This window comes from Diadema antillarum, unplaced genomic scaffold (assembly GCF_040938485.1).
Source record: "Diadema antillarum isolate AM-2024a unplaced genomic scaffold, OU_Dant_1.0 seq00000833_RagTag, whole genome shotgun sequence".
Taxonomy (NCBI): Eukaryota; Metazoa; Echinodermata; class Echinoidea; order Diadematoida; family Diadematidae; genus Diadema; species Diadema antillarum.
The window spans coordinates 59,547-87,188 of NW_027271709.1; the positions used below are offsets into that span (position 1 = coordinate 59,547).

A 27,642-nucleotide genomic window follows, 5' to 3' on the forward strand; every position below is an offset into this window, starting at 1 on the left:
AGCTATTGCGATCGCCCTTCGTCCGTCGTCCGTCGTCCGTCGTCCGTCGTCCGTCGTCCGTCGTCCGTCGTCCGTCGTGCGTCGTGCGTTGTCCGTCGTCCGTCGTCCGTCGTCCGTCGTCCGTCGTCCGTCGTCCGTCGTCCGTCGTCCGTCGTGCGTCGTGCGTAAACTTTTTACATTTTCATCTTCTTCTTGAAAACCCCAAGACCAATTTTCATCAAACTTGGCAGGTAGCATCCCTAGGGGGTTAGGAACTCAATTTGTTAAAATGGGCACCATGCCCCACCCAGGGGGCCCCCAGGGGGGCCCAAACCCCCCAAAATTAAGGAATCTGTAAAAATCTTCTTCTCTAGAACCAGAAGTGATAGAGCTAAGTTAATACTATGAGTTAGTACATTGATGACTATAGTTTCAAGTTTGTTCATGGCAGAATCAGGGGTGCCCCCCTTGGGACCCAGGGGATGGGGGTGGGGAAGGGTTCTAATGGGGCCTAAATTGTACATTTTCATCTTCTTCTTGAGAACCCCATGACCCATTTTCACCAAACTTGGCAGGTAGCATCCCTAGGGGGTTAGGAACTCAATTTGTTAAAATGGGCACCATGCCCCACCCAGGGGGCCCCCAGGGGGCCCAAACCCCCCAAAATTAAGGAATCCGCAAAAATCTTCTTCTCTAGAACCAGAAGTGATAGAGCTAAGTTAATACTATGAGTTAGTACATTGATGACTGTAGTTTCAAGTTTGTTCATGGCAGAATCAGGGGTGCCCCCCTTGGGACCCAGGGGAGGGGGTGAGGAGGGGTCCTTATGGGGCCTAAATTGTACATTTTTATCTTCTTCTTGAGAACCCCATGACCCATTTTCACCAAACTTGGCAGGTAGCATCCCTAGGGGGTTAGGATCTCAATTTGTTAAAATGGGCACCATGCCCCACCCAGGGGGCCCCCAGGGGTCCCAAACCCCCCCAAATGAAGGAATCTTTATAAATCTTCTCTAGAATCAGAAGTTATAGAGCTGAGATAATACTATGAGTGAGTGCATTAATGACTGTAGTTTCAAGTTTGTTCATAGGAGATTCAGGGGTGCCCCTCTTGGGTAGGGGGGGGGGGGGTGGTTGGAAGGGTCCAAATGGGGGCCTGAATTGTACATTTTCATCTTCCTCCTGAAAACCTCATGATGGATTTTTGTCAAACTTGGCAGGTAGCATCCCTAGGGGGTCAGGATCTCAATTTATCAAAATGGGCACCATGCCCCACCCAGAGGGCCCCGGGGGCCCCAATCCCCCCAAATTAAGGAATCTTAAAAAAATTGGGCCCTTATTGTACATTTTCATCTTCTACTTGAGAATGCCTGGTCAAATTTTGGTAGAGCTGTGAATAAGATTAGTGACTGCGTGAAAGGTGAACTTGCGATACTCAGGTGAGCGCTAGACCCGCGGGTCTCTTGTTTAAAATGGCCTCCCACGGACACTGTAAATATGCTGCTGTTGTTGTCACATTACCTAAGCGTAAGCTAGCATAGCATTGCTCAGGGGAACATATTGGACATCCATGAGATGTCTCCCAATTTCCAAATGTTCTAGAAAGTAGAATTTTCTCAATGATTCTGCTCTAGGACATACTTTGATTATTATGTTCTTACATTCCCTGCAAGGAAAAAAAAACTGTTGTCTTCCCTTTCTTAGACAAATATACATTCTGCATGTGTGAGTTTGTGAATGTATGTATGTGTGTGGTGTGTGTGTGTGTGTGTGTGTGTGCGTGCGTGCGTGCGTGTGCAAAATGCAATCAAGGGGTGATAAGTGGGACATTTGGGAGGGGGAGAAAGGTTTAGTTTTCAGATATAACACTTTTTTAATGGAATTCTGCTGTACTATATCAAATCCATTTGTTACAATGAAAAGTGAAATGTGTGTTGCAATCATTGCCTTTGTTAAGTTTTATTTTCAAAGTACTAAGATACATTTGTATTAGACACTAAAGGTTGAACAAATAATATCATTTTTGCTAACTGTGACCAATGTTGAAATTTGTTGATGTTGTACATTTATACCTATTTTGATTTCTGTTTTTATTTGAATGGAAGTGAATAAATATTGGAGAAAAAGATGATATACATAAGATCTCTGTCTTTGGTCTAATACAGGTAATTTAGGGAGACCAATAAAAGTGATCTTTCAAGGTTTACTGACACTCATACAGACCTGAATTCTTACATTTTTTAGTTTGCTAAATTGTGAAATAATTCACCTTATTTAAATCTATTAAAAAAACTGTCTTATGAGAGTATATTCTCCCTTTGGACTTTATTTTGGCAAATGCAAAGGGTGAAAATTTTGCAGATCGCATATCAACCTCTTCTTATCATCATAATATCAGTGTCTGTTCCAGTGATGGTCTTTTGAGAGAACGCTTCCCTAATTTCTTGTTTAGCATCGTTCGGTTGACCGGCCAATATTCCATTAAGAAAGTCTTCCTGCATTCAATCTTATCTGATTTGACAAATGGCTTACTCAGTGTCGTGTTAGCCCACAAGGAGTAAGACAACTGTAAGATATTTATCAGGATATACATCTCAGCATTTTTTGTCTTGTTTGTGCTGTGCTGTACCTAGATATCTCCAATTGTGGGTCTCAGTAGCTGTAGATATATTCTTTCTTTCCTTTTTCTTTCTAAACCCTGAGGGTGGTAAGAGTATTAAAGCACTGATGCATTTATCTTGTACTTGTCTAAAGAGTGGGTGCATGTATCAACAGGTGTTATCTCTTACGTGTACATTGATAACACATATAGTTTGCATCATTCATTTTGATACCTCTTTGTTTATGAATTGATGAAGGCGCCATTGAAAAAAAAGAAGACAAAAAAGATATCTGATGAGAATAGATAGTATTTCATATATTCCATTGCGCTTATTGTGACTTTTGGGGGAATTGTTTCCTTGATATTGTTTTGTCTTGTTATAATGATTCTGAAGGATTTCTATTAATTACCAACTTCATGGGAGCCTTGTTTTCTTGATTTTTCCCCTCCCTTTTCTATGTTTAATTCATTGTTCTGTTTTTCAGAGCAAAGATTTGTATAGCACGATTCTTGTTTTGTTATATCAATCATTCAAGATTTGACTCTGATCTGGTTTGTGAGAGTATTCTGTCTGAAATAACAGTGATCATGAAGATGTTTTTCAGTGCATACAGGAATCTTTCAGGAGATAGTGTGATGAATACAGATTCAGGAGATTTTGTGCTATCATTATGAAATCTTTGTGGTGGGGGGGGGGGATGATTTAACAATATCATGATATCAATATCATGATATTTACTTTCCATTGTGTGCAGTGTACCACGCAGTGTTTTCAAAATTAGCCATTTTATTCTTGTCAAAATGTTTATGAGGTATTAATTGGCATTGGAAGTATGAAGATGAATTCATCAGCCATAGGATGAGTGACAATTCTTTTTTTTACCTGATCCTACAATATGTATTTCTTTTTGGTATGATGTTCCTTTCCAGGAAATGGTCCACTGATGCACTTTGATATGGGTTGCTTTTTTGTATATATAACTTCTTCATTATTTTTTTTTTTTTTGGCAGGGGAGTTCTTCTCAATATTTTAATACCCCAAGACACCATTGGTGTCTCGTTACTCAATGTCTGATTCTCTTCTTTTCTTTTTCTTTCCTTTTGTTTGTGTGCCAGGCCGTTGACTTGCAGCATGCAGTGACCCAGAACGCTCATCTTACCAGGCAGCTAGGGGAGCTCCACGGAAAACTTTCTCTTCTCGATCAGGTGGGTATGTCCACAAGGGAGCGTCTTCATTTAGGGGCCAGATATTGATGATGGTGATGATAATGATGTCAGGAAGTAATGGACTCTGAATCAATGATGATGACGCCACTGCTGCTGCTGATGATGATGATGATGATGATGACGACCACATAGATTTCATTGCTGTGGTAGTTGATAGTGGCGGAAAGATGATGGAGGTAGTAGAGACCACCACCGCGATCAATGAGTTTCAGAAGGAGAGTGGTAGGGATACTACTGCTCCTTGTGGTGATGATGATGATGATGATGATGGCGATGATGACGATGGCGATGATGATGATGATGATGATGATGAGGTGGAGGAGGGAAACTTCAGTGATGAAGATGATGGTGATAATGATAATTATAATGATGATGAAGATGATGCTGATGAGGATGAAGATGATAATGATGATGAAGATGATGATGATGAAGACGATGATGATGAAGACGATGATACAGAAGATTTTGATGAAGTTGATGATGTGATTTTTGGTGCTAGAGAATTAGCTTATTGGTAGAATAAAAATAATGTCCTTGGTACATTATTTGGTGCAAGTGTGTCGTGACCAAGTTCTGCTTCTCACACAGTAATATGAAAGAGGGACAAAATGTCTTGACATGCCAAAAAAAATGATGAGTATGTTAAAGTTGAGGATGCAAGTCTTCTGTACTGTAAAGCCAAAGATCATAATTCTGATAGATGCGTCTGGTTTAATAGCTCTTCCACAGAGATGAGATACATCATGGATAGAAGCAAATAAGTTTGAAATTGGTGTATCACCTCAAAGTTTTAAGAAGCTAGGAGAAGAAAGCAGATAAATTGATCACTGAGAGATAGTTACTGCTGATACAGAAGAACATCTGTACATGCAGTGAGCCAAGATAGAGTGAAAGACGAAGAAATCTTGGTTGTTCCTCGTGGCATGTTTTTTGCTCGCAAAGCAAAGCTCCCTTTTTTTTTTTCACCTGAACTCGCAGATATTGCAGCTGGCATTTAGAAGGTTGCGACGGAGTGCGTCGGAGTCAGGATGTTACAGGGGAATAAACTTGGTAGACGTTCGCAAAACGGGGGGCCCTCGAGATGAATAATGAATGAATGTATGTTTCAGCCCCCTAACTCCCCCTCTCTGCTTTATTGATACAATGTTCTAGGTGCTTGAAGAATGCCGCCAGCTGAGAGACGATTTCTCGTCACAGCGTCAGATCCTTCACTCGACAATCGCGGAGAGAGACTGGTTGAGGGAGACTGTCATCAAACTCAACAGTGACATCGGAGTGAGTACTTCTTGGTGGAAGAAAAACTCGGAAGACAAATTTCTCCTCTCAGCAGAAAGCTCTTCCTTTCTTTCTGCCCCTCACTTTTCCATATACTCTCCTCCCTACATTTCTTAAGAAGTCTACAATCTGTGAGTCTAATGTCTAATGTCTACATACATACATTCATACATACATGCATGTGTACATACATGAATACTTGTACATATGTGCACCGATATATTTATATCTAGTGAGAGAAATGGAGAGACAGACAGACGGACAAGAGAGATGAAATTATGCATAATATGTTTCTAGAGATAAAAGACAGATACATACAATGTAGAATGCATATCATACAGTGTTAATACATGTATGTACATGCACACATACATACATACATACATACATACATAGTATTATATACAGAGTACATATACATATACATAGCACCTAAAAATACAGAGTGTTTGTGTACATGTTTGTTCCGAAATAATAGATATTTTGATGGGTAAGAAGGATTGTGTACGCTGTATATTGGGGTTTTGACAGGAAGGGATGCAAAGAACGGTGCAACGGTTACCCCTCTCCAAAATAAATCAAAACAAAACAAAACAAATCAAAACAGAACCAACAACAACAACATTGCCTTTAACTCTTTCAATGAGGTACCGGTACTGTAAAATGAGGGATGTTCGCGTGCATTTTAATTTCGCGAATTTCGCGAGAGCCGAGTTTTGCGAAATTAAAATGCAAGCTGAAGATCTTGTTTACACCATATGCATTGAATGTTAGAGGCAACTCGCGAAAATTTCACGCTGCGAATAAGGCTGTCAGCTCCCATTCGCGAAAATTTCGTGGCGCCAAAATATTGTGTTTTACAGTATGGAGAGGCTAACAAACAATTATGAAATAGACTGAGTGGGTGCAGGAGTTTACAAAGTGGGCTACTATCCACTAGGGAGAGGAAACGGGAGCAATAACATCCGACAACTTTTTCCTTGCATTTCTAATGAGCTTGACTTTTAAAGTGGAGTGTGCTACACAAAAGATTTGCCTCGCAACATTTCCGCATTGCACCTCCATTGATTGAAACTGGAGAAGTTTGACATTCCCTGGGATGGAATGAATTGGCAAGGAATAACTCGTTTCCTGTTGCCAAACAAGACTTTTAGGTCCTTGCAACATAATAGAACTTCAGGAAAGCTTGTTGAATAATATGTCGATTCTATGCCAAGTTACTTGATATTGCAGTTGAAATCCTGATTATATTTGCTCACTTGCAAGTGTAGGTACATATTTTGGTGTGGAACTTTGTGGACCACTGAAAACTTCAGTAAACTTTGTATGAAGGCACATTTAGTATGTCAGTGGGCTAATTGTGCTTTTTCCAGAAGAATAAATTGAGTGCCAAGAAAAACAAAATAAAAACAAAACAATTGTATGTTTTGACATACACTAAGACCAGGCGTCCACTAGGGCGCGGACAAGACGCGGACAAGACCCAGAATGCAAATTTTGTATTCCGCACTCCTTCGGCAACCTGTCCGCATGTTCCTGAACGTGTCCGCTCACTGTCCTAAACATGTCCGGGCGTTTCCGCACCTTCGGGAGAGAGAAAAATTTCCGCGTCCACATTTTGATCGAGACCAAAATTTGGACGCGGAAATGAACTTCCTGACACCTTCGGCGACTTGTCCTGACGATGTCCTGAGGATGTCCCGCTTGTCCGGAACCCTTCCGCTCCTTCCGCACACGCTCCGGAAAGAATCCCGCGGTGTGGGGAAGCTTCGCGAATGAAAGCGGAAGACACCAGGAATGTTTTAGGACAGCGCAGAGCCGATGCGGATCTATATATGCAAGTGTCCGGAACCGATGCGGAAATTTTGTAATCCAGACACGAAAATGTCGACACTTTCCGCGAGCGTAATGCCAATGAAGCGCAAAATGAGTAAGAAGGGAGGCGAGGCCCCCATGCAAATATCCCTATCACAGGCACACCTTTCGTCTAGTGATGAAGAACAGGTAAATCTAAGGAATTTCCGGTCCCAGAAGGCAAAGAAGAAGGTAGTAGAGACTGCGCAAAAAGCAACCAGAAAGAAGTGAAATCAGCCCCCTAACTTCCTAGTACTCAGTAAGTTTATGTTGATTTGATCTTTTCAGAAATTATTTTTCATCTGAGTGACTTTCCTGGTTCCTATTACTTACTATGGTACATTTTCCTTTATGTTGTTTTCGTATTTTATTTGCAAACAAACTAGGTTGTGCCATGTGACAGCCCAGCTGAAAAATCACAAAAGTAGGTGGAAGTACACTCAGAAATAAAAAACATAGAATTTTTGGCTAAATGTTGATGTATTATATAAACATGACCAAGTTGTTATTCATACGTAAATGCTTTCTAATGATACAACATATCAGAACAAAAGACAAATTCATTGCACTAAAATGCATGAATTCAATTGCAAAGATATACCTGTGGTCTCATTACAATGTAATATCTTTGAAGCCCAAAATAACAATGAAAGCTAAAGATAATACCAATTCAAAATTCAAGTGATATGAGAGAAAAAGCAATAAATCATGAACTCGAAAAAATGTTAAATTTCTTCTTTTTTTTTGCTGAGTGTATATATTTAAGTACACATTAAGCATCACAAAGCATTTCAGAAATATTCTTTACCTGAATGATTTTCGTATTTGTTATTAATTAATAATTTTATCTTCTCTTTTTGTTTTAGTTGCAAATAAACTCGATTGTCCAATTTGACAGCCCCGCTGAACCCCCCCCCCCCAAAAAAAAAAGTAAATTAAAGAGTTATAGGTTAAAATATTTCCCCATTTTTACACTTCATTGACAATAGGCTACTAAGCTCTAAGCATGAAAAAAAAACATCTCGGACTTGAATCATTGCAAATTGTTTAAAAGTGATCAAAATAAGAGAGAGTTAGAGATGAACAAGGGTAAAAATGAGAGAAAGAAAAAAAAATTAATGATTAGGATCATTTTGGCATGCTCTGCGGATGTATCAGACAAAACATGTATATACTTCACGATGGATAAAGCACAGGTCTAAAAAAAAGGGAATAAAGAATATATAAGTTACAAAACTGCAACAAATTTCATGCTGTATTCACCAACGGTTTATTTCTTGTGAAGAAATAAACCGTTGGTGAATACAGCATGAACTTTGTTGCAGTTTTGTTACTTATCTTTTTATCTTGCCAACATATATATATATATATATATATATATGTGTACATACATCTACATCTTATGTATATTATTATGTATATATACATATGGTTCAAAAAGTTTGCGAATATCATCCATGTGACTGTAGGCAGAGAAGAGATTGTTCTCCCAGATGAGACAAATAAAAAAAAAAAAGAGTCTTCAGCCGACATGCAGACAATCCTATTCTTCGACTTTCGGTGGTCACATTTATAAAATAATGTTGACCAATCATATCAATATAATATCAGCAGCTACTGCGGAAACACAACAAGGAGCATCAATGACGGCTAGCAGTCAAATGAGGAAAAGTCAAAGTCAGCGCCAAATTTATACCTTTCCATTTTCCTGTATTGTCCGCAGTTTGTCCGCATGCCTAACTTGTGTTGTCCGGAAGGCATCCTGATTGTCCGCGTTCATTCCTGGTGTAATCCTAGATGTTTCCGCTCTGCCCGGCTACGATTAGCATATTCCGCGCTCTTCCGGAGTGATTCCTAGGAATGTCCGCAGTCAGTCCGCGGACAGTCCGCGGACAGTCCGCGGACAGTCCTAGGAATGTCCCAGGACAAGCCGATTCACAAAGTTATTCCGCGTCTGTCGCGGACAGGATGCCGAAATGACAAAATTTGCTTCCGCAACCCTTCCGGGGCTTGTCCGCGCCCAAGTGGACGTCCGCCCTAAAGCTGAAGGGAAACATTTGGAACCGATTTTAGCCTGTGTAATTGTGCCACAAAACTTTCAATTACACATTACACAGCCAGTGCAGTTAGTGAAACTCTGAAAAAGTCTTCTACATCTTTTTCTCACCCATTTTGAGGAGTGTTTTGAGGTGTGTATATGCTTGAGGCAGTGTGCATTACATTGTAACTGTAAGAGGTGTTTACATCTACTCTATACCATGTTTCACACTGCTAAATGGAATTGAGGAGGAAAAAAAAAGAGGTGCGAAGTTTATCTGGTCGTTATTGATTCTCTGCTTCGATTTCGTGGATTTTTCAAGGTCCCCAACCCTTTTTACGAAGTGGTGTTGTTGTTTTTTCACGGAAATGCAGCGTAGGTAATGCGAAGAGTGCTGCAACCGTCATTTGACTAAAGTCTGAAAGTCTCCCGCTTGATTGCATCTTCTCAAATGAAATGGAGGAAAGTGAGCTGCAGCTGCCCTTGTTTTCATCAGCAAGAAGAGAGAAAAAAGGGGGGAAAAGACTTGAAAATGGGACCAAATGGACCCTGGAATGATAGCTGCCAAGTTCGATCACATTTCCTTGCCATAATATCACAATTTCCCCCTGCTCCAGTTCCCTCCTTTGCGCATTGCTCCGTACGATGCCCCCACCCTATCGTGCCCCTCTTCATATTACGTCTGATAAACAGAACTCTCATGCTGCTGATGTTGTCGAGATTTGATGTCGGACCATTAAAACCTGAAAAAGGCGCAGCCATGCACAAGTGTCCCCATACTCAATTATGGGTCCATTCTCCAACCCCCCTTCCACACCGCAAGTTTCTCCATCTTCAATAATGTGGTGCAAGGGCTTTCATACCGCATCAGTGAAGATGCAGCTTTTCAAAACAGGAGTTGGATAATTATGGGTACAAAATGTATTACCAGACAATATGTGACCGTGCACCTCAAAACGAACAGAAAGTCGCACACACTGATTTTGCATGAGGACTGAAAATAAGTGAAATGGGTCGACCTAGCCGAACTTGACTTTTTTATATTTTCTGAAAGAGCGGGTCTTCTTTTACATTATGCTAAAATTTGGTATCATAAAACGGGCAGGAAAGTGTGTTTTTTAGCAGTTTATCTCGAACATTTTTGGTAGAATAGTGTGATTAGGTGTGTCTTTAGAATCTCTTTTTCATTTCTGAAAAACCTTGTCCACACTCTTCACTTTCAACTCTAATAACTTTTGAAAGGATAGTGCTCCTGCTTTGAAAGTTGGCATTGATTATGGACAGAATGTGTTAATGAGGCATGCTTAATTTCAGTTTAATCTGATAATCCCTTCATTGTTGTTACTCTGGTGGTTTACTTCCTGTTTTTGTCCCATTCATCGCACAGCCAGCACGCTTTGGTAAAGATTAAGCGCTTGAATAGACACTGAACTTCAGAGTCTCTTTTCTCAGTTCACACTTTTCCTGAGTTTGTGCTTTCTTTTTAATATTTAGATAGGTTAGGAGAGTCCATTTGATTTGAGTTATACATCATTTTAAAGCTTACAGTCTGTTCTTTCAGAATATGGTCTTAACTAAAAATTCATGTCTGGCGACTTTTTGTTTGTTTTGAGGTGCAGGGTCACATATATCAAATACAGGCCGATTTACTTTCGGCTCTTACAGATCAAAGGTAGTAATTCATTCTGTCCAAGAGAGAAACAAAATAAAACATGATGGCAAGAAGAACACTTTCCCCTTCTTTCAACTCTCAAGAATTCTTTTTTTTTTCCACCAGCAGAGAGTCCTCCTGTCTCTCGGATGAGCAAAGTCATTCAACATCCGGAGTGCTTTTACATGCGGAGGGATAATTTGATTTGTACACATCCAAGGAATTCACCACATTGCAGTGACTCATTTCAAAACAAACGGCAATCATATTTGAAAGCCCAATGAAATGGGAACTTTTTTTCTCTCTCTCTCTCACAAAGGAGATTGCACAATGGACGTTTGGTCCATTTCCCACGACTTGTTCCTCTCTACGAGATGGCCCTTTCCAATCCCATCTCGTCGGGAGAGAACACCGTAGATTTCTCGCTCCACCACACGCCTAAACATCGCCAGGATGTCGGTCAATTCGATTTTGGCTTCCCTCCCGCCAAAGGAGCAAAACTTTTGAAAGAAAAGAAAAGAAGAAGAAAAAAAAAAACGCAGAGAGAAGAATGACCAGAAAGTGCATCCCGCACCGAACAATAGAACTTCTCGAGACCCCCCTGAGGCGACACGACGAACGCGCAAGCCGGAAACGTAGCCCCCAAACTTTTGTCCCGTCCCGACTGCTGACAAAACACGCGAGGGAAAGATCCATCGATTGATGATGTGATCAAAGGGAAATGACAGCTAACTGCAGAGAGGGAGAAAAGGAAAGAGAGAGAAACCGGGGGGGGGGGGGGAAGAAAGAGATAGAGAGAGAAGATTCAGTCATGTACAAGCTTCGTTGCCTGTAGCCATGTCTGACAGTTATTCCCATGTCTCGACGAGTCTGTCCATGCTACGCACTGAGCACTCCTACTCTGCCTAATCTTAGCCTAGGGACAAAGTGAATGAGAAAAGAAAAAAAAAAACCCAAAAAACTGTAAGAAGCCATGTTGGTCTGTTCTGTGGTGCCTTGTGGTTGATATTAGGCCTGAATTATTGGCACTGCTAAATGCAGCTGCTTCGTGACTTCTTCTTTCAAGTCGTTACACTCTTGCCTGTGTGTCTGTGTGTGTGTGTATATTTGTGTGACGTCGAACATCCCATCTATCTTAAACATGTCCTGCTCATTCAGCTCCTATGACATTTTGATCCGTCATTCATCCATCATTAATCATCAGTAAATACGTTTGTTTGTATGATCTGCAAGTCAAGATACAAATTTTACCTGAATGTTTCACAATATCTGCTCTCAGTAAAGACCCGTTTTTGTTGTTGTTTTCCTTAGGTACTTACAATGTAGATTTTTCTCTCAGTATGCTTAACTTGGTTTCCCAGTCCCTTGAAATTTGTATGACCTTCTTTTTTCACAAAATTTACTAGTTGAATCTAGCTCTGGGCATTGCATCATGTTGATGATGTGAAGCTTAGGGATTGGTTGCCCTACTTCATCCTAAGCTCCCTCATACAAACATTCTGCACACATAATTCATCTTTGATGTAAAGGCAAAACAAAAATAGATATGTGTAGTCATTTCTACGTACAAAGTGCTGTTAAATCCTTGAAAACCGTGCAAGCTACATTTGACATATAGCATTTCAAACATCTTTGTATAAAAAATGCATCAATGTTGTACATGTATATCCTTTATTAACAGACACTTTCTGGGGATGGGTGTACAAAGTCTTGATACCATAATGTGATGTGCAGGTATACGTCATATATTTAAAAAGTTTTGGCAATTGCAACACCATACTGTGTATTCAAGGGAAGATGAGGGCAAAAAAGACTTGAGACATCTATCCAAAACATATGATCGATACTTCGGAGAATTGATGCGCACGATGTGCACTGCATACAGTCCCATGAACTGTTCTTGGGTGTGGAACTCGCCGGAGCTGTGTAGTGTATCTAATCTGGAGCAATTACCCGCCTTGCGGACAACAAATAAAGCTAGCAGTATAGGTTTACTGCGATGATGGCTCTAGCCAGCCAGGGGAGCGAGAATCTTAGCCTCACCCCCCACCCCCTCTTGTCGACATGAAAGCCCCCTGTGGGGTAGGTCAGCCGAGTAGAAGCGAAGTGGAGCATGTGATTGAATTTTGAGCGGGAAATGGATTCACAGTGGTAGCAACATGTGGTCGTGTCTACCAGACGGGTGAAAGAGCCGTGATGGGAGAATGATGTCCTCTCCTATGTCTCGTATCTTCTCCATCTCTTCCATATCCTCTGATGCCCCTATCTCCTTAACTCTGTCATTGCTGTCCAAACCCCTGTATGTTTTACAATATCAATTCTCTTCTGTCACACTGGCAAAAGATAGAGGATTGTGATCTTCAACCCATGGAGGACAAGCTCCGAGTATACTTGGGCAGGTGTCTATGGGAAATGCGTGTTGTAGCAAAATCAGCCCATCCTCAGTGGGTTAAGATCATGAAGTTTTGCTAGTGTGACCACGAACTTCCTGTGAAACTTCTCATGAAACTTCTCGCAAAACTTCCTACTCAAACTAAGAATATGTAAACTCTTGCAACTGAAGCTTTGTGAAGTTTATCACTTGACCAGTCCACCACCTGTTTGTGGCATCCATCAGTGGTTTTAGGATGGTGCCTCTATGGGATGCACCTGTGTGCATTGTTATGTCACGATCATTAGCTGTCAGACGGTGTACTCCTTTTTTTCTTGGGCATGCGCGCTAGTGACCCAAACTTCGAGAACTTATAAAGATCGAGAAGATTGGCTGCCGGTGTTGAGGGATGATCAAAGATCGCAAAGACTTCACAATCTTTAACCTCGCAAGTTTTTGCCAGTGTGACCGCGGCTTTTGTGAGTTGGTGGCTCTGAGTAGGTGGCTCTGAGTAGGTTAATGCTTCATCCCTCGCCACTTCAGTCCCTCCTCAACCTCACAGTTTCCTCCCATTGCGACAAGTTAACAGACTTTCAATCACAGGAGAGAGCTCCTATGCCTAACAGTGCCTCATGTATCTTTTGGCAATGTCTCTGCACTCCCCAAACTTTGCTCTTACCCTTGGCTAAAGGTGCATCTTAAATGGAAGGGAAGGGTACATAAGGTGCTGCTGCATTTGTTCTTTTTATCTTTCTTTTTTTTTTAAGTGTAGTGACACTTTACTGTCTGATGTTACAATAACTCCCGATGCGAGCAGAGCCCGACATTGTTATGAAAGCGGCTCTCGCACAACATCTCAGCGAGGACGAAAAGCCTAGCTCTAATTGCAGCTGCATCCCTAATACCTGTGGCCCCCGCTCATCGGGTGCTTGCTGAGCGATCGACGCTCTCCAATGTTCTGGGCACTTTTCAGAGCCCAGCAATAAATGCTGAATAAATCCTGACTTTCCGCGAGGAAGCGTCTGCGCTCTTTATCTCCAGCGGAAAGCCAAGACTCGGCCAGAATCACCCCTCTTTCCTGTCCTGAAATACACTCTGGATTGGATTTGTCAGTGTTTTGAGAGATTGTAACACTTTGCAATTCTTGCTGCACAAAACAACAGCAGATGCCACTTCAAATCCACTCATTCTTCAACCGGCATATTTTCTTTACCAGCGATATGATTTCATCACAAAATCCAGATTTGGAAGAAAAATGGTTGTGGGGGGGGGGGATGGGGATAAAGTAGGGGAGAAGTAGGCCACTATCTTAGAGAATATGCAGTCCATGAATAAACTCATAGTCTCATGGCGTGCATCGCTGCCTAAAATCAAAAGAGTTCTGAAGCAAAGTAGAAATGGATATTTCTATGTGCATTCTGTGGTTACCCAAAGCTGTGTGTGCTAAGCCAGGTCTGTATATATATACAACACTTAAAGGAGACCTGGATGATTTTCAGATTTTTACATTTTTACAACTATAAATTGGTATACTGAGGACAGAGTTTCAAAATTTGTGATAACTGGGATGAAGAATGAGAATATTGTAAAAATTTAGGACAAATTGCAATGAACAAGGATGATGACATGTCAGAGTCACCACAAGAATGCATGAGTTGGGGCTCAAGGAAGCAGAACAAAAGAAGAAGGCATGCATAGTTTATACACAGGTGAGCTCGCAAGTAAGCGGTATTGTAATGGAATTACACTGCTACATTTCTGAAATATGTGAACCTCCTATGTCATCATCCTTGTTCAGTGTAATTTGTTTAAGGTTTTTCGAAGTATTGTTTCTCTGCTCAAGAAACACAATAAATTCCACAAATCTATACACGGAGTTGCCGATTTATGTACTGCATGATGTGAAATTAATGAAAATCGTCTGGAATGTCCTTTTAATGCTCTATGTCATATATCACTGTCCTTGTATCCATCTTTGTTCTATACAGCCAATAACCCTACCCAATTTTCCCTCCCATTGTTATCAAATTGTCTTGCAGCTTATTCATCCTTGGAATAGTTACTGTCTTTTTTTTCTCTCTCGCACACACACACGCTCACACACACACACACACACACACACAAACACACACAAACACACACATACACACACACACAAAACCTTTTGTTGCATGTATGTTTTCCCTTCTTCTGCACATGAAGAACCACTCCTCAAAGTCAAAATGCACCACCGTGATTCTTAGCTCCCAGTCTTTTTCAGACCGTGCATTGAGTCTTTCATTCTCTCAATCCTTCATCTATGCTCCCTCTCACTCTACCTTGCTCTCTGCACCTTTAGGAAGAACAAATTCTTTTTTTTTTGGGGGGGGGGGGTGGGGTAAGGAAAGAGGTACAACATGTATGGTATATACCCAGCTCCCATAGCACTTGCACACTTGCTACATGTCATTGACTTGTAAGTCAATATTTGCAACAAGGAAACAAAAATGATGAAAAGAGGTTTCCCTCTCCTTTTTTTATACCATCCTCTTCTTTCTCTTTTTTGTTTGTTTGTGGAGGTATGAGCAAAGAGAGAGCCTCTTGTGAAGTCCCCCCAAATCTTCTGGCATACATTTCAGTCTACAGGTCCCAATCTCTTGTGGGGATTATTTAGACTGAAAGCAATCCTCAAACGTTCCAAACAAACATGCCCCCTCTGCCCGATCCGTCAATCCGTCTGCGCGCCTATCCCTCCCCCTCCCCCTCCCCCTCCCCCACCCCCACCCCACCCCAGTTCCCTCCATCCCCTTTACCGTTCAGAATGAAGGGATGCACTGGCAATTTCACAATTGTGTGTCACCGCTCCTAGAGTCCAGATTTGGGAGGATTTTCTGACTTTCCCCCACAAATTTGTCTCAAAGCCGGATGTTAGAGAGAATACTTCAAGCTCTGATAATCTGGAATATCCTGTATCTCTAAAGTGAAATTCAAGTGTACGGTCAATGCAGAGGCTCTGCTCTCAGGAGAATGTTTGGGACATTGCTCCGTATGCTTATTCTTTGAAAAAAACACAATAGGTCAGTTTTGTTTCAAAGTCTTTAAAGGGATGGTACAGTTTTGGTTTAGATGTGGCTGCAGGTTTCTAACTTTTATGTGTGTGTGTTTCTGAGATAATGAGAAACCTCTTGTGAAATATGAAAGAACATGTAATTCTTAGAGGAATTCACAGTTTATTTGATAAAAATTGGTCTTGAAATGGCTGAGATAGTCAAAAAAGCGATCCCATTAAGGTGTGACAGGCCACAGTCATTTCAAAACTGATTTTATCAAATAAACTTTCAATTCCCCTTAGAATAGTATGCTCTTTAACATTTCATAGAGCGGTTTCTAAATATCTCGCAAAACGTTAAAAGCTCAATCTCCATCTCAACCAATGCTATACTATCCCTTTGAGTCTTAAATTCTTTTCTTTAAGTTATAGCCAAATACCATCTGAATGGCTATGCATTTCATTTGCTTTGTGCAATTCTCTTACTCTATCTTTCCTGACCTCTCATTCAATTGGTTTGGATTTCAATACAAAGGTTTACAACTCATCAGTCGAGTGATCGTTGTCATCCCTAATACCCAATATTTCCCTGGGCCTTGCGCCCAGTTCCTTCCACTGCAGACCCAATTGTGTTTATGGCAAGTTTTGATTAATCTCGTGATGAAATGTACACACCTGATTAAAAAGAAGAATTCCTGCATTTCATCCTACTTCATAGTGAGGACAGGCATTGCATATTTGGATGTTTGTGTAGGATTCCCGTCTCTCATCAGAGCCCAACTAATTGATGATGTCAGCATCATCACTATGAGTCTTTTTTTTTTTCCTCTTGGTCTTTATGCCTCTTTCTTTTCTTTTCATGTATTTCTTTTTCCCTCTTCTTTCTTTCCATGTCAATCTTTTCATCTCATTGGCCCGAATTCACGAAGGTGGTACAAATGAAGCCATGGTTTAAACCAAGGACAAAACCATGGAGCGCCAAGTGTCGCACGTAATATATCGTTACGAAATTGGTCATTTTGTCAACAGAATGTCCGTTTCGTGAACAAAATTATCATTTTGTGGACGGAATAATCATTTCAACAGCACAATGACTGATTTCGTACCGAAATATTCCATGCGACACTTGGCGCTCCATGGTTTTTGTCCATGGTTTCATTTGTACCACCTTCATGAATTCGGGCCATTGAGTCTATTGTCTTCTACAATGTCTTTTCTTTCTCTCTTGCTTTGCACCATTTTTTGGTCTTTCTCCTCGAGGTTTCTGTCTTTCTCATAGGCGTTGTGTTTATTTTCTTACTTTCTGTCTGCCGACTCTTCTCTTGTGCCCTTCCCTTCGTAAGTTCATCCTCCTAATTCCATCCTCCTACTTCCATTTTGCTATTCTTATTTGCTTCTTTCTTTCTCACGGCTTTGCTTGTTCCCTTCTATCATCAATGAATTGACGCAATTGAGTATCTTTTCTGTCTTTCAAACCATATTTTTATCTCGCCCAGTTTATTACTATCTCTGTGATTATGGATATCACATATATATCCTTCTGTCACTTTTTTATCCTCCTCTCCACTTCTTATTATTCTCATCTCATTTCATCTTCATCTTTGTATGAATCCGAATTTTCTTTCTCCTCATGCAATGCGCGCCTCTACCTCAACCTCCCTCTCTTCGTCGACTCCATGCGAGATGCAGCCAGAATTACGAGGCTGAAGAACGAGGGGATTGGAAGGCACCACTCCACTCCTCCTCTAAGCCACTTAACACCAGTCTCCAGCCAGCTTTTGCCATGGCAGCTGATTCCATTTATGGAATTAAATTCTGGGCTTTGACATTTCATCCTACCATCCCCCTTCCCCCGTCCCCCTTCCCCCTTCCCCCTTCCCCCGTCCCGTCCCCCTTCCCCCTTCTTGTCCCCTTCCCGCCCCTTCCCCCTTATTTCCCCCTTCTTTCCCACTTGCCCCTTCCCATCCCCCTCCCCCGTCTCCCTCCCCCTTTCTCCTTTCCCCTCCACCTTCCCCTTCCCCTTCTTCCCTTCCCCCTCCCCCTCGCCTTTCCCTCCCCTCCCCCTTCTTCCCTTCCCCCTCCCCCTTCCTCCTTCCCTTCCCCCTTTCTGCCCCCTGCCCCGTCCCCCTTCTCGTGTGGGACTCCAGACAGCAAAGAGCTTCCCCCCCCCCCCCCATGACATGGAGGACTGGCAGTATCATCTCTGCCCCTTACCATCCCCACTTCCTCAATCCTTCCTTGATATACTGTGGGTGTTTCCCCCTCTGGCTGTGACGATGTAATCAGCCACCGATCTGTTGCATATGGTCTGTGCACATGCGAATCTAGCCCCATAGATTAAAAACGGCAAAATGGCCATCTCCTCTTCTTTACGCTATGGATTACTCTTATCTTTCTCCTTGTTACTATGGATTCTTGCTTGGTATGGAAGTTTAATCCAGCTGTGATGTGTGGCAGGCATATTCTTTCACATTTATCGGGAAAAAAAGAACAAATAGATAAAACAAAGAAATTGTTTTCACTTTTTTTAAACCTCATTGCTGTAGTTGTCCCACACTGGTATGCATGTTACTTTTGTTTCATAACAGATCATCTCATTAACATCTGCAGTCTTGTCTTGTAATACACTGTATGTCTTAACCCGTTGAGGACGCTGATTTTGCAATAACACACATTTCCCATAGACACCCGCCCAAGTATTCTCAGGACTTGTCTTCAACAGCTTAATCACAGAGAAAGAGAGAGAGAGAAAAAATTGTACATTACAACATGGTCTTGTCACTACCCATTATCAGTATATTACTTCCATGATGAATCATCTTATTCTCACATGCACACTTAAACTGATCATGGAGTTTTAATCAACACCAAGCTTCTTTTATTCATGCCCCAAAATATCTCATATCTAATTCACTCAACATTATTTCTCTGAAGTGTTTTGTGGTAGGTACAAATGGTCTGTATGAATGATCTGTAAATTTTTTAATGCAAATTCATGTCAAGTATATTGATGACTGCAAGGGGGGGGGGGGTGTCATGACAAGCAAAAAAAACAAGGTCTTAACAATTTTTGGTTCCACTTCTCTTTCAAAATCAGCTGACAAGCCAAAAAAAAACCAAGATAAGGTCCTCACATTTTTGCTGCCACTTCTCCATTAACAAGCAAAAAAGAAAAAAAAAAGGGGAAAAAGAGAAAAGCTGGGGGATGTTAAACCCCCAACACTCCAAAACAAAGGAAAACAAAACAAGTAGGAGCCCAAGGGGTTAAATCCCCTACCCCTCCCCCATAGATCTGCTGCTGCACAGACAGCGATCTACAGAAGATATGAACGTATTCTTGACTGGGTCAAGAGTGGATGGAACGGGGGAACTTAGCCTGTTGCAGTATGATTTTACTACATGTCTGCATCAATGAAATATATATGAGTAGGGCTTTTGAAAAGATGAAGGAGATATATCCCATAAAATGCAAGAAATATTCATTCCATAGTTAAGATGATACAAACATTTACCAGCATTCTTTATTCTGGGTCTCCTTTTTTACCGCTACCGCGACACGTTATGATGATCTCACCACAAAATGTGGTTAGTATTGATAGACTATCAATGCATGTACATTTGTACATTGTAGATGTAGAAGGAAAATGTATGTTATTTTTTCTCCTCTGTCTTATTTATGGGGGGGGGGGGGCTAAAAGTTAAGTCAAAATTGTTTGTTTTCAACTTCGCTTTCACTTCCCAAACTCATGCACATTCAAGAATGGTATCAGATATTCTTTTCCCTTTGCTTACTGTAAAATGTTTCAAAGTATTGCCTTATTGAGGAATATAATTGCTATTCAAGGAAAGAGATAATACACAGCACACACACATGCACAACTTTCAACATGTTGAATTACTGATGAATATGATAGGATTAAAAGAAAAACTCATACACACACACACAAAAATACTTTAGAACTTTTAACATGTTGACTTATTGAGGAATATGATTGGCATTGAAGAAGCTCACACACATACACACACACACACACACACACACACACACACACACACACACACACACACACACACTCATAACTACTTTGCATTTCATACAACTTTATGATAAAGATATTGGAATGTTTTGATCTTTCCTCATCTGTTTACCCTAAGATGGCTCATCTTAAAGTAGCCTCTCTCTTTCACACTGGTCATGTATGGCTAGAGAACAACCGCGCGTGCTCATCTAACCTCTGATAAACGAGACGTCTCATCTAATAAACACAGCATTCAGTTTGACGCTGCGAATGGGAATGCGGGAGTCGGCGGCAAATCACCCGCAAATCGGATCCCGGGGTTACCAGAAGTCTTTCAGAGCTGCAGATTTACGTGCACATGCATTCCCCAGTCGGTGGCCACAAGTTTAACGTGGAACAACCCATCCCACCGCTACACTGTATGTGTGCCACTGCTCTCCGCTTATGTCCTTCAGTTTAGGATTAGCTTTAGCAGATCTGGGTCAATTAATTAGCCTAAAAACAAGGCTGCGAGAGATTTAAATAGCCCCTGCAGTTTCTCAGGCAGGCACTGGTTACTGCTGCAGCTCATATCAGCTGTTCTATTGAGAGAGAGGCGTATTTCAAGCATTTTTAAAAGCAATTGCAAAACGAAATCCTGGAGGCGGAGTCTAAGGTACAGGGGCTTTGGGAATATATGTTTATGGCAAAGGTCTAAACCTGGCACAAGTCAAAATATTCAGCTAAATGCTCTTCAAACAGAGAATACAGTGCATGTGATAGCATGTGATTGCATAGAATAAGAGAGGGTTTGAGTAGAGGATTCAACGCTGAGACCAGCTTCGGGATCTAAAGCCGAATTTGGGGAATTCTTTTGAAGCTCAGATTGTTTTTTATTTTCTTTTTCTTTTTCTTTTTCCTTTGACAAAGAAGTAGATGTAAACAGTCCATTGCACCAAGCTTTCACTGGATTGGTGAGTGGGGCTGACTTTTATTGCATTGCCCTATTTTCGCTGATACAATTACCCAGTTGCTGGCTTGCCAACTGTAATCATGCATCATGTCTATAACATCAGAGTATCATCATGGAGATTTTTTTTTCCTTCCCTGTATGCCTCCCTGTTAGACGCAGTCCCTGTGTAAATGTATATATGGCTGTATGTGCAGTGTACATGGTGTGTGGGCATTTCTTTGAACTGCCACAATATGATGTGCATCGTATGGACTGATAGAGTAAACTGTACAAAATTCTAAGCCTGAATGAGCTCCTTGTGTACTCTATTTTTCCTGCCTGTGTACATCTACGTAATAGGTGTTTAAGTCCGTCAGATACAGATTTGTGATGTGGTATTGCAATAAATCTAATTTCGTTGAAATCCTCAAGACTTTATGATAATGAACATCATATTTCATAAGGTAAAATAAAAACTGTTTTTATTAGAACCATTTTTGCTCATATGTCAGCACATGTTTTGGCTGCAGATTTTTTAAAAGCCTCTTTAATTGCTACATTCATAAATGATTCTTAACTTGGCAGTACATAGAGGTTTAAATTTCTATATTCTTTCTCAAATTGGCAATGTTTAATAAATTTCTCTCTGATTTTATGCAGATCAAATTCATTTAGCCTGTTCCATATGATATTTCATCCGTTCAAGATTTATATTGAAATTCAGATTTACCACTGTAATGATAACTTGATGTTAATTTCCACAGAGAATTTCCTCAGAAGTTGATGTATTGATAGTCTAATCATATCATTTCAGCTCTGATTAGGGAAAAAAAGAAAAAAAGTATTGTTTGAATAGAGAATGATGAAATCATAATGAACATGAGATGTACTGTATCACAAGATATTGCCTGAAAATTCAACACTATACACAGATGTATCATCATTACCAAATTCTGAAAATCAAGAAATTGCCATTCGGCTAGTGAGGATTTGCATTTGTAGGACCGATCCTAAACTCTATATGGACGGTGCCTTGGATGTGTGTAGGCATGCATAGGTCATATTGCAGCTGCTCACACGTACTTGAGTGCGAGTTTATATTTCGGCGGAGGTGTGTCATGGAACAGCTTGAAACCGAATATCTCACTTGTGTCGGTATTTAAAATGTAGCAACCGCACACCGTCGGCCCTCTCAGTATTTTCATGACATTTCTTCAGAAGGATAGCCATGGGCGTGGAGCGAGGATCAAGTGTCAAATTATGGCTCTCGCCACCCACGGAATAAGCACTGGGAAATGAAACAAGATGATCTTTGCTTTTTATTTCTTTGTCCCTTGAATATACTCACCATAGAACATTTCTTGAAGTGTTTGGAAATGGGCAAGAAGAAGATTGCAAATATTTTTTTTTTGTTTTTTTTATGTAGGACAAGATGACATACTAATTGAGTGAATGTAAGATCTATTCCTTAGGAACAAGAATTTATCCCTTCCATTGCTGGATTTGCCAGTAGTCAAATTATCTAAATATATTTTCAAAAATGAAAAAAAAGAAAAGAAGATCAATCTTATCAGTCCCACTTGATCTTATTTGTGTTGGTGCAGGTTGTATATTATCCTCAAGGTCCTCACAGCACAAAAAGTACAACTCGCCCCCATCTCTATCTGATTAGATCAAAGTCCATGAGTAGCATTCAGCTGTGTTCATATGTTTAGGTCTTTTTTAGCTTTACGCCCTTCCTCACCTTGGCATTTCCTCTCCGTTATCTCTCCTCTTCCGCTTTTCCTGCGTTTGCATCGCGGAGACAAAACAGAATTTGTGTGTGAAGAGCTGAAAAGAGAGAGATCAAGAGAGAGAGAGGGTGGGGTGGTGTTTTGCCAGGCGATATTCCCAGATAGCAATAGTACATGCCCCCTGGATATACAAGAAAATCAATGGGAATCTATAATTGCCAAAGCCGAGCCATGTTAGAGCTCCCTATACACTGGGCACCTGTACCCTCAGTTTTAAGAACGAGGTACAATCACAATCACCAAGTTAGTGGCATTGCAAAACGACCAAACAACAACAGCAACAGCCATATGAACTCATAAACAAAACAAAATCTAAAACAAAAGTAAAAAACAAGCAAAAATCACATGTAATCACTTGGTCCATTGGTCCATTCGTTCTTTCAGGCATTATTGACCAATTGAAGAGATCAAAACAATTATTTATCGCTGTAAAGCCAAATGAAAAGGCTTATGATGTGATATAAAGATGTTGCCTGTGTGAGGACATGGCTGAGGATGAAGTTTGCGTGTATACATGTAGTGTATATTAATACAGGCCGATATGTTTTTTTATTACCTGCAAGGAAAATAATTTCTCTCCTAAGTTACCCTTTATGTCCCTTCATATTGACCCACGATGTGTGTTTTGAGCATCATCTACATTCATGTTGAAATGATCACTGAGGTTGCACTGCATACTGGCTATGCAGTGTTAAAAGCTGAAAAATGATAAAGAATAGCAATGCTTCAGATCTACAATAATGTCCACCATCTTAGACAATACTGATTGTAGACACGTTGAAAAGTAACTACAATTTACCAGTATTCTTGAATGGAGTGCTAGGAGGAATATGGGTAAAAGTTGTGGACATGACTATTGTGACTAAATGTTTTTCAGGTGGACACATACCCAAATGCACGCACTCACATACACAGATACATGTTGGTAGTCCTAGCATTGCATACTTGTCAATAATTAGCATAACATTCCAGGTGAAACATTAATATGTTCGTATGAGAATGTAAGCATATGAAAGACACTGTAGGACTGTACTGTGATATTTACGACTGTAGGTAAGGAAAGAGGCTCAGAGTTTGTCGTCTGTATCTTTGATGAAATGGCATGGGTCCTTTTCATCCCGTCCATGTTGCCTTTCCTCTTACTTTTTTAAATCTTAACTCACAAAATATATTGCAGCAATAAATTCTGCCAGTCTTGTAAGACACTAGAACACCCAAAGTTAGACCTATGAATACATATGATTATACTAAAACATGTGTTCTGTGCCAAGTCAATATCAGACTACCGTGATTGTAGATATGACTGGACACAAGCAAGCATTGCGTTAGACCAAGCAACTGCTCAAGAGAGCCAATGGAAATTTACATAGGGGTCCATCATTCATACCCCCCTTCTGTTTACCTGCCTTTAGCCATCGCTAACAGTGATCTCACACGCTCTGTAATAGCAGATTAAAAGATAAGTAATTCCCTATCATTCCAGTGTGAAGGAAAGTTGTTGGGTTTTTTTTTATTTGTGTGTGCAGATAATTTGAGAACACCCCTGGTAATCTGATACTCCCCGCTGGAGATGTCATCTCTTGCGGTATATTTTAGATATATATATATATATATATATTCCCCCTTGCTAGACAGGGACTAGAGATCATATCACTCTTGACACGTTGGATGAACTCGCAGACGGCATGCGGAACGTGCCGCCAACAAAGCCTGGGTGTCGCAAGCAAATATCAATTCATGCCCGTTTGGAAAGGTGAAGTGTGAATACAATCTTTCCCTGATTGAAATTTATCGACCTGGACACCCCTCCCTGCACCCCCCCCCCCCCAAAAAAAAAAAAAAAAATGGGGAAAAGAGTGATGTTATCAAAATTGTGATAATAACATCGCAGGCGAGGTAGGTAATGATGTAAAAATGCTCCTTTCTCCCCACCCTTCAAATAAACACAACAGAATATTGAAATAACTGCTGCTTATCAGTAATTTTACAAACTAGCAATCCTGCGCATTAATCTTCCGTCTGAATTTAATGACTAATGAATATTAGACTAAGGTACTGATTATCTGTTCTTTTGTAAATATGTTTGCTGCTTCCCACACTTATCGTACTGTTTGATTTTCTTTCCTCCATAACCAAACACACTCTATGAATGATATATGTCTGTATTCATCTTTTTCTTTCTTCAATTGCACTGTCCTTATTCTTAAGGGTATGACCAAATATGGTATGGTATGGTTTGAGATTTTCTATAAACACCTTACAATATATTTCATGAGTATAACATTTCTTAAATTGGGTTTTGTAAGACAATTTCACAAGTGGTGGAATTTGCAAATGGGATTCTTATTGACAGAATGAAATATTATCCCTTTTCGATAGAAAATTTAGCAATGTCCCACCTCAGAGGTGTGTTATAAGAGGGAATTTTTGTGGGAATGTTGGTCGACTGGCAATATTCATAAAAATGCTTTCAAATATACTTCACATACAGTTGTTATGACCACTTCAAATTTGTCACTGGTTGAAACTTTTTTTTTTAATGTACATGTACATAAAATCCAAACTATGCTGTTTAACATGATTGTTAAGTTAATGAAATGCAAAGCTTGCCCCGAGGCAAATCTGCTGATGGACCGGATAGAAGCTTACTTATTCTTTACCTCTTTTGAAAATTTTGCCACACTTTATCAAGCTTTTAGCAAGCTGCAATGACTCTCAAGTGAGCTACCAAGAGCTGTTTTGCATGAGGCACATTTTTAGTCATATTCTTTTCTGAATATGATAAAGATAAATCTCCATCCGGAGACCTATTTTTTTTTAAAACATGTCAAACCCCGTGTGGATTAGGGAGATGCAATGAATTATTCATTCTACATCTCACACGGAAAGCATGGATTTTTCAGGGATTTACGACGGCATGAACATTGAAATATGGGTTTTCATGTCTTTGCCCCCCAATTCGTAGGCGTGATAGAGTGTCTTAATTGGAAAACAAGATCTGAAGAAGCCTGCTTTCTTTTTGCTGTCATGCTACTAGTGATGAAGCGACATTATTTTTTTTTTTATTCTTATTCTTAACACTGTCCTTTCATTTTAGCTTTATTTCTACGGGCAACAGAGTACCAAAATATGATGTCATGAGCCATTCATCGCCATACACTTGTACATGCTGTTATAGAAATTGGATCTAAACAACCTCACCTGACCCAAATATCTTTGAACACTATTGATGATAACCATGCTCTCACCTGGTTCCAACCCAAGCTATAACAATAGACTTACATGCCTTTCATTGTTCTGGATTTATTTGTGGCTCTGTTTATTACCAAACCTCAATGGTATCACCTGTGATTCTCTACATTGTTCTACATACATGTACATTGTAGTATTGATTTGTTCAGCACTTTCCAGAACAGAGACAATAGGCATGGTCTGACTGGCAAAAGATCAAGAAGTTTAAGATCTAGAAATCTTGGTTATCTTTTGTTGTCCCAATCTTTGGAACGAATGTGGCAGGGGCAGGGGAAATATTCCTAGTTGGAGTGGGAAGTTTCGTGGGAAGTTTACAGTCACACTGGCAAAACTTTAAGATCTTAAAAAAAAAACAACAACAGCAATGACAACCAACAACAACAACAACAAACAGCAACAACAACAGCAACAAACCCAAAGGAAAAACAAAAGTCGGCAGTTGCTCAAGTGTGGGATGGGGAAAAAGATCTCTATAAGAATGTTTTCCAAGTCTTCAAGAACAACATCAATAGTCATGTCGACTGACGCAGTATTTAGAACACGCTCCTCAATGTATTCCCTTTGTTCATTCTCTTTCTCCTTATCTCTGTTTCCTACTTTCCTTCTTTCTCCCCAGCTGCACATCTCTTATTTTACTTTTACCAGTTTCAGCAGATGTAATGGATTGGACATGAATGATGCATGCTGCGATATGTAGGTGCATCTAAAGATTCGCCGAGATTTGCCGGTATCTGGGAGAACGTCAATTCTACTTTTTTTTCTCTCTCTCTCTTTGTTTTTTCGAAATCCTGGCAGGCTCATTCTGCACCCCTTCCCTGCAATCCAAGAATCCGGGGGTGATAAAAATATGGATTGAGGTCGAGCACACTTGATCCAATTCATGGGGGTAAAAAAAAAGAAGAAGATGCATTTCACAGACAAGTTTCTCACACCCCCTTTTTTCCCACTCCTCCCCCCCCCCCCCAAAAAAAAGAAAGAATATGAAGGCTTACAGGTGATTCTCTATACAGTATTGAGTGCTTTAGCAGATGCTCAAAATACCATGATTGGAAAATCGTTACTTCAATGGCCCAGTATAGACTGACAAATGTAGCAATCAAACAGGAGATCTTTTTTTTATTCGGAGGGGGGGGGGGGAGAAGAAATAAAGGAAAGAGGATCGAAATAATGCATGTCATTAGATATGCTTGTAATGTAAAAGATTTAGACCCAGATTTGGAGAGAGAAATAGATAGATAGATAGATACGTACAAACATACATACATACATACATACATACATACATACATACACGTAGATAGATACTGTTGATCGGGGGGGGGGGGGGGAGATTGGCATTTATTGTATTGTCAGTTCCTCACCATCATGTAATAAAGATTCCATGCCATGAGGCAGGTGTGAGGTATATTAATGTCAGAGAAAATTGAAAGAGAATATAAAACCTGCATCAATTTCTTGTCAAGATATACTGCAGCTGATGGATTTGTTGTTTGCTTTTCGTCCTTCATCTTGATATGCTACACATATGTAAACTTTTGAACGTTGATATGCTGTACATGTATATGTTTGTACATCAATACATCAGCTCCCATCACATCCTCCATCTTTCACTCCTAGCTTTCA

General features: G+C 40.4%; 1 protein-coding gene across 1 annotated transcript in view; it reads left to right on the forward strand.

The window, feature by feature from the left end:
- The window catches only part of LOC139740081 (RIMS-binding protein 2-like), a 132,074-nt gene that overhangs the window by 50,493 nt on the left and 53,939 nt on the right, over positions 1–27,642 (forward strand). Inside the window, exons 3-4 of the mRNA XM_071650671.1 lie at positions 3,697–3,786; positions 4,960–5,082. Coding sequence (XP_071506772.1) covers positions 3,697–3,786; positions 4,960–5,082 — 213 coding nt within the window. The remainder of the gene's footprint in view (positions 1–3,696; positions 3,787–4,959; positions 5,083–27,642) is intronic.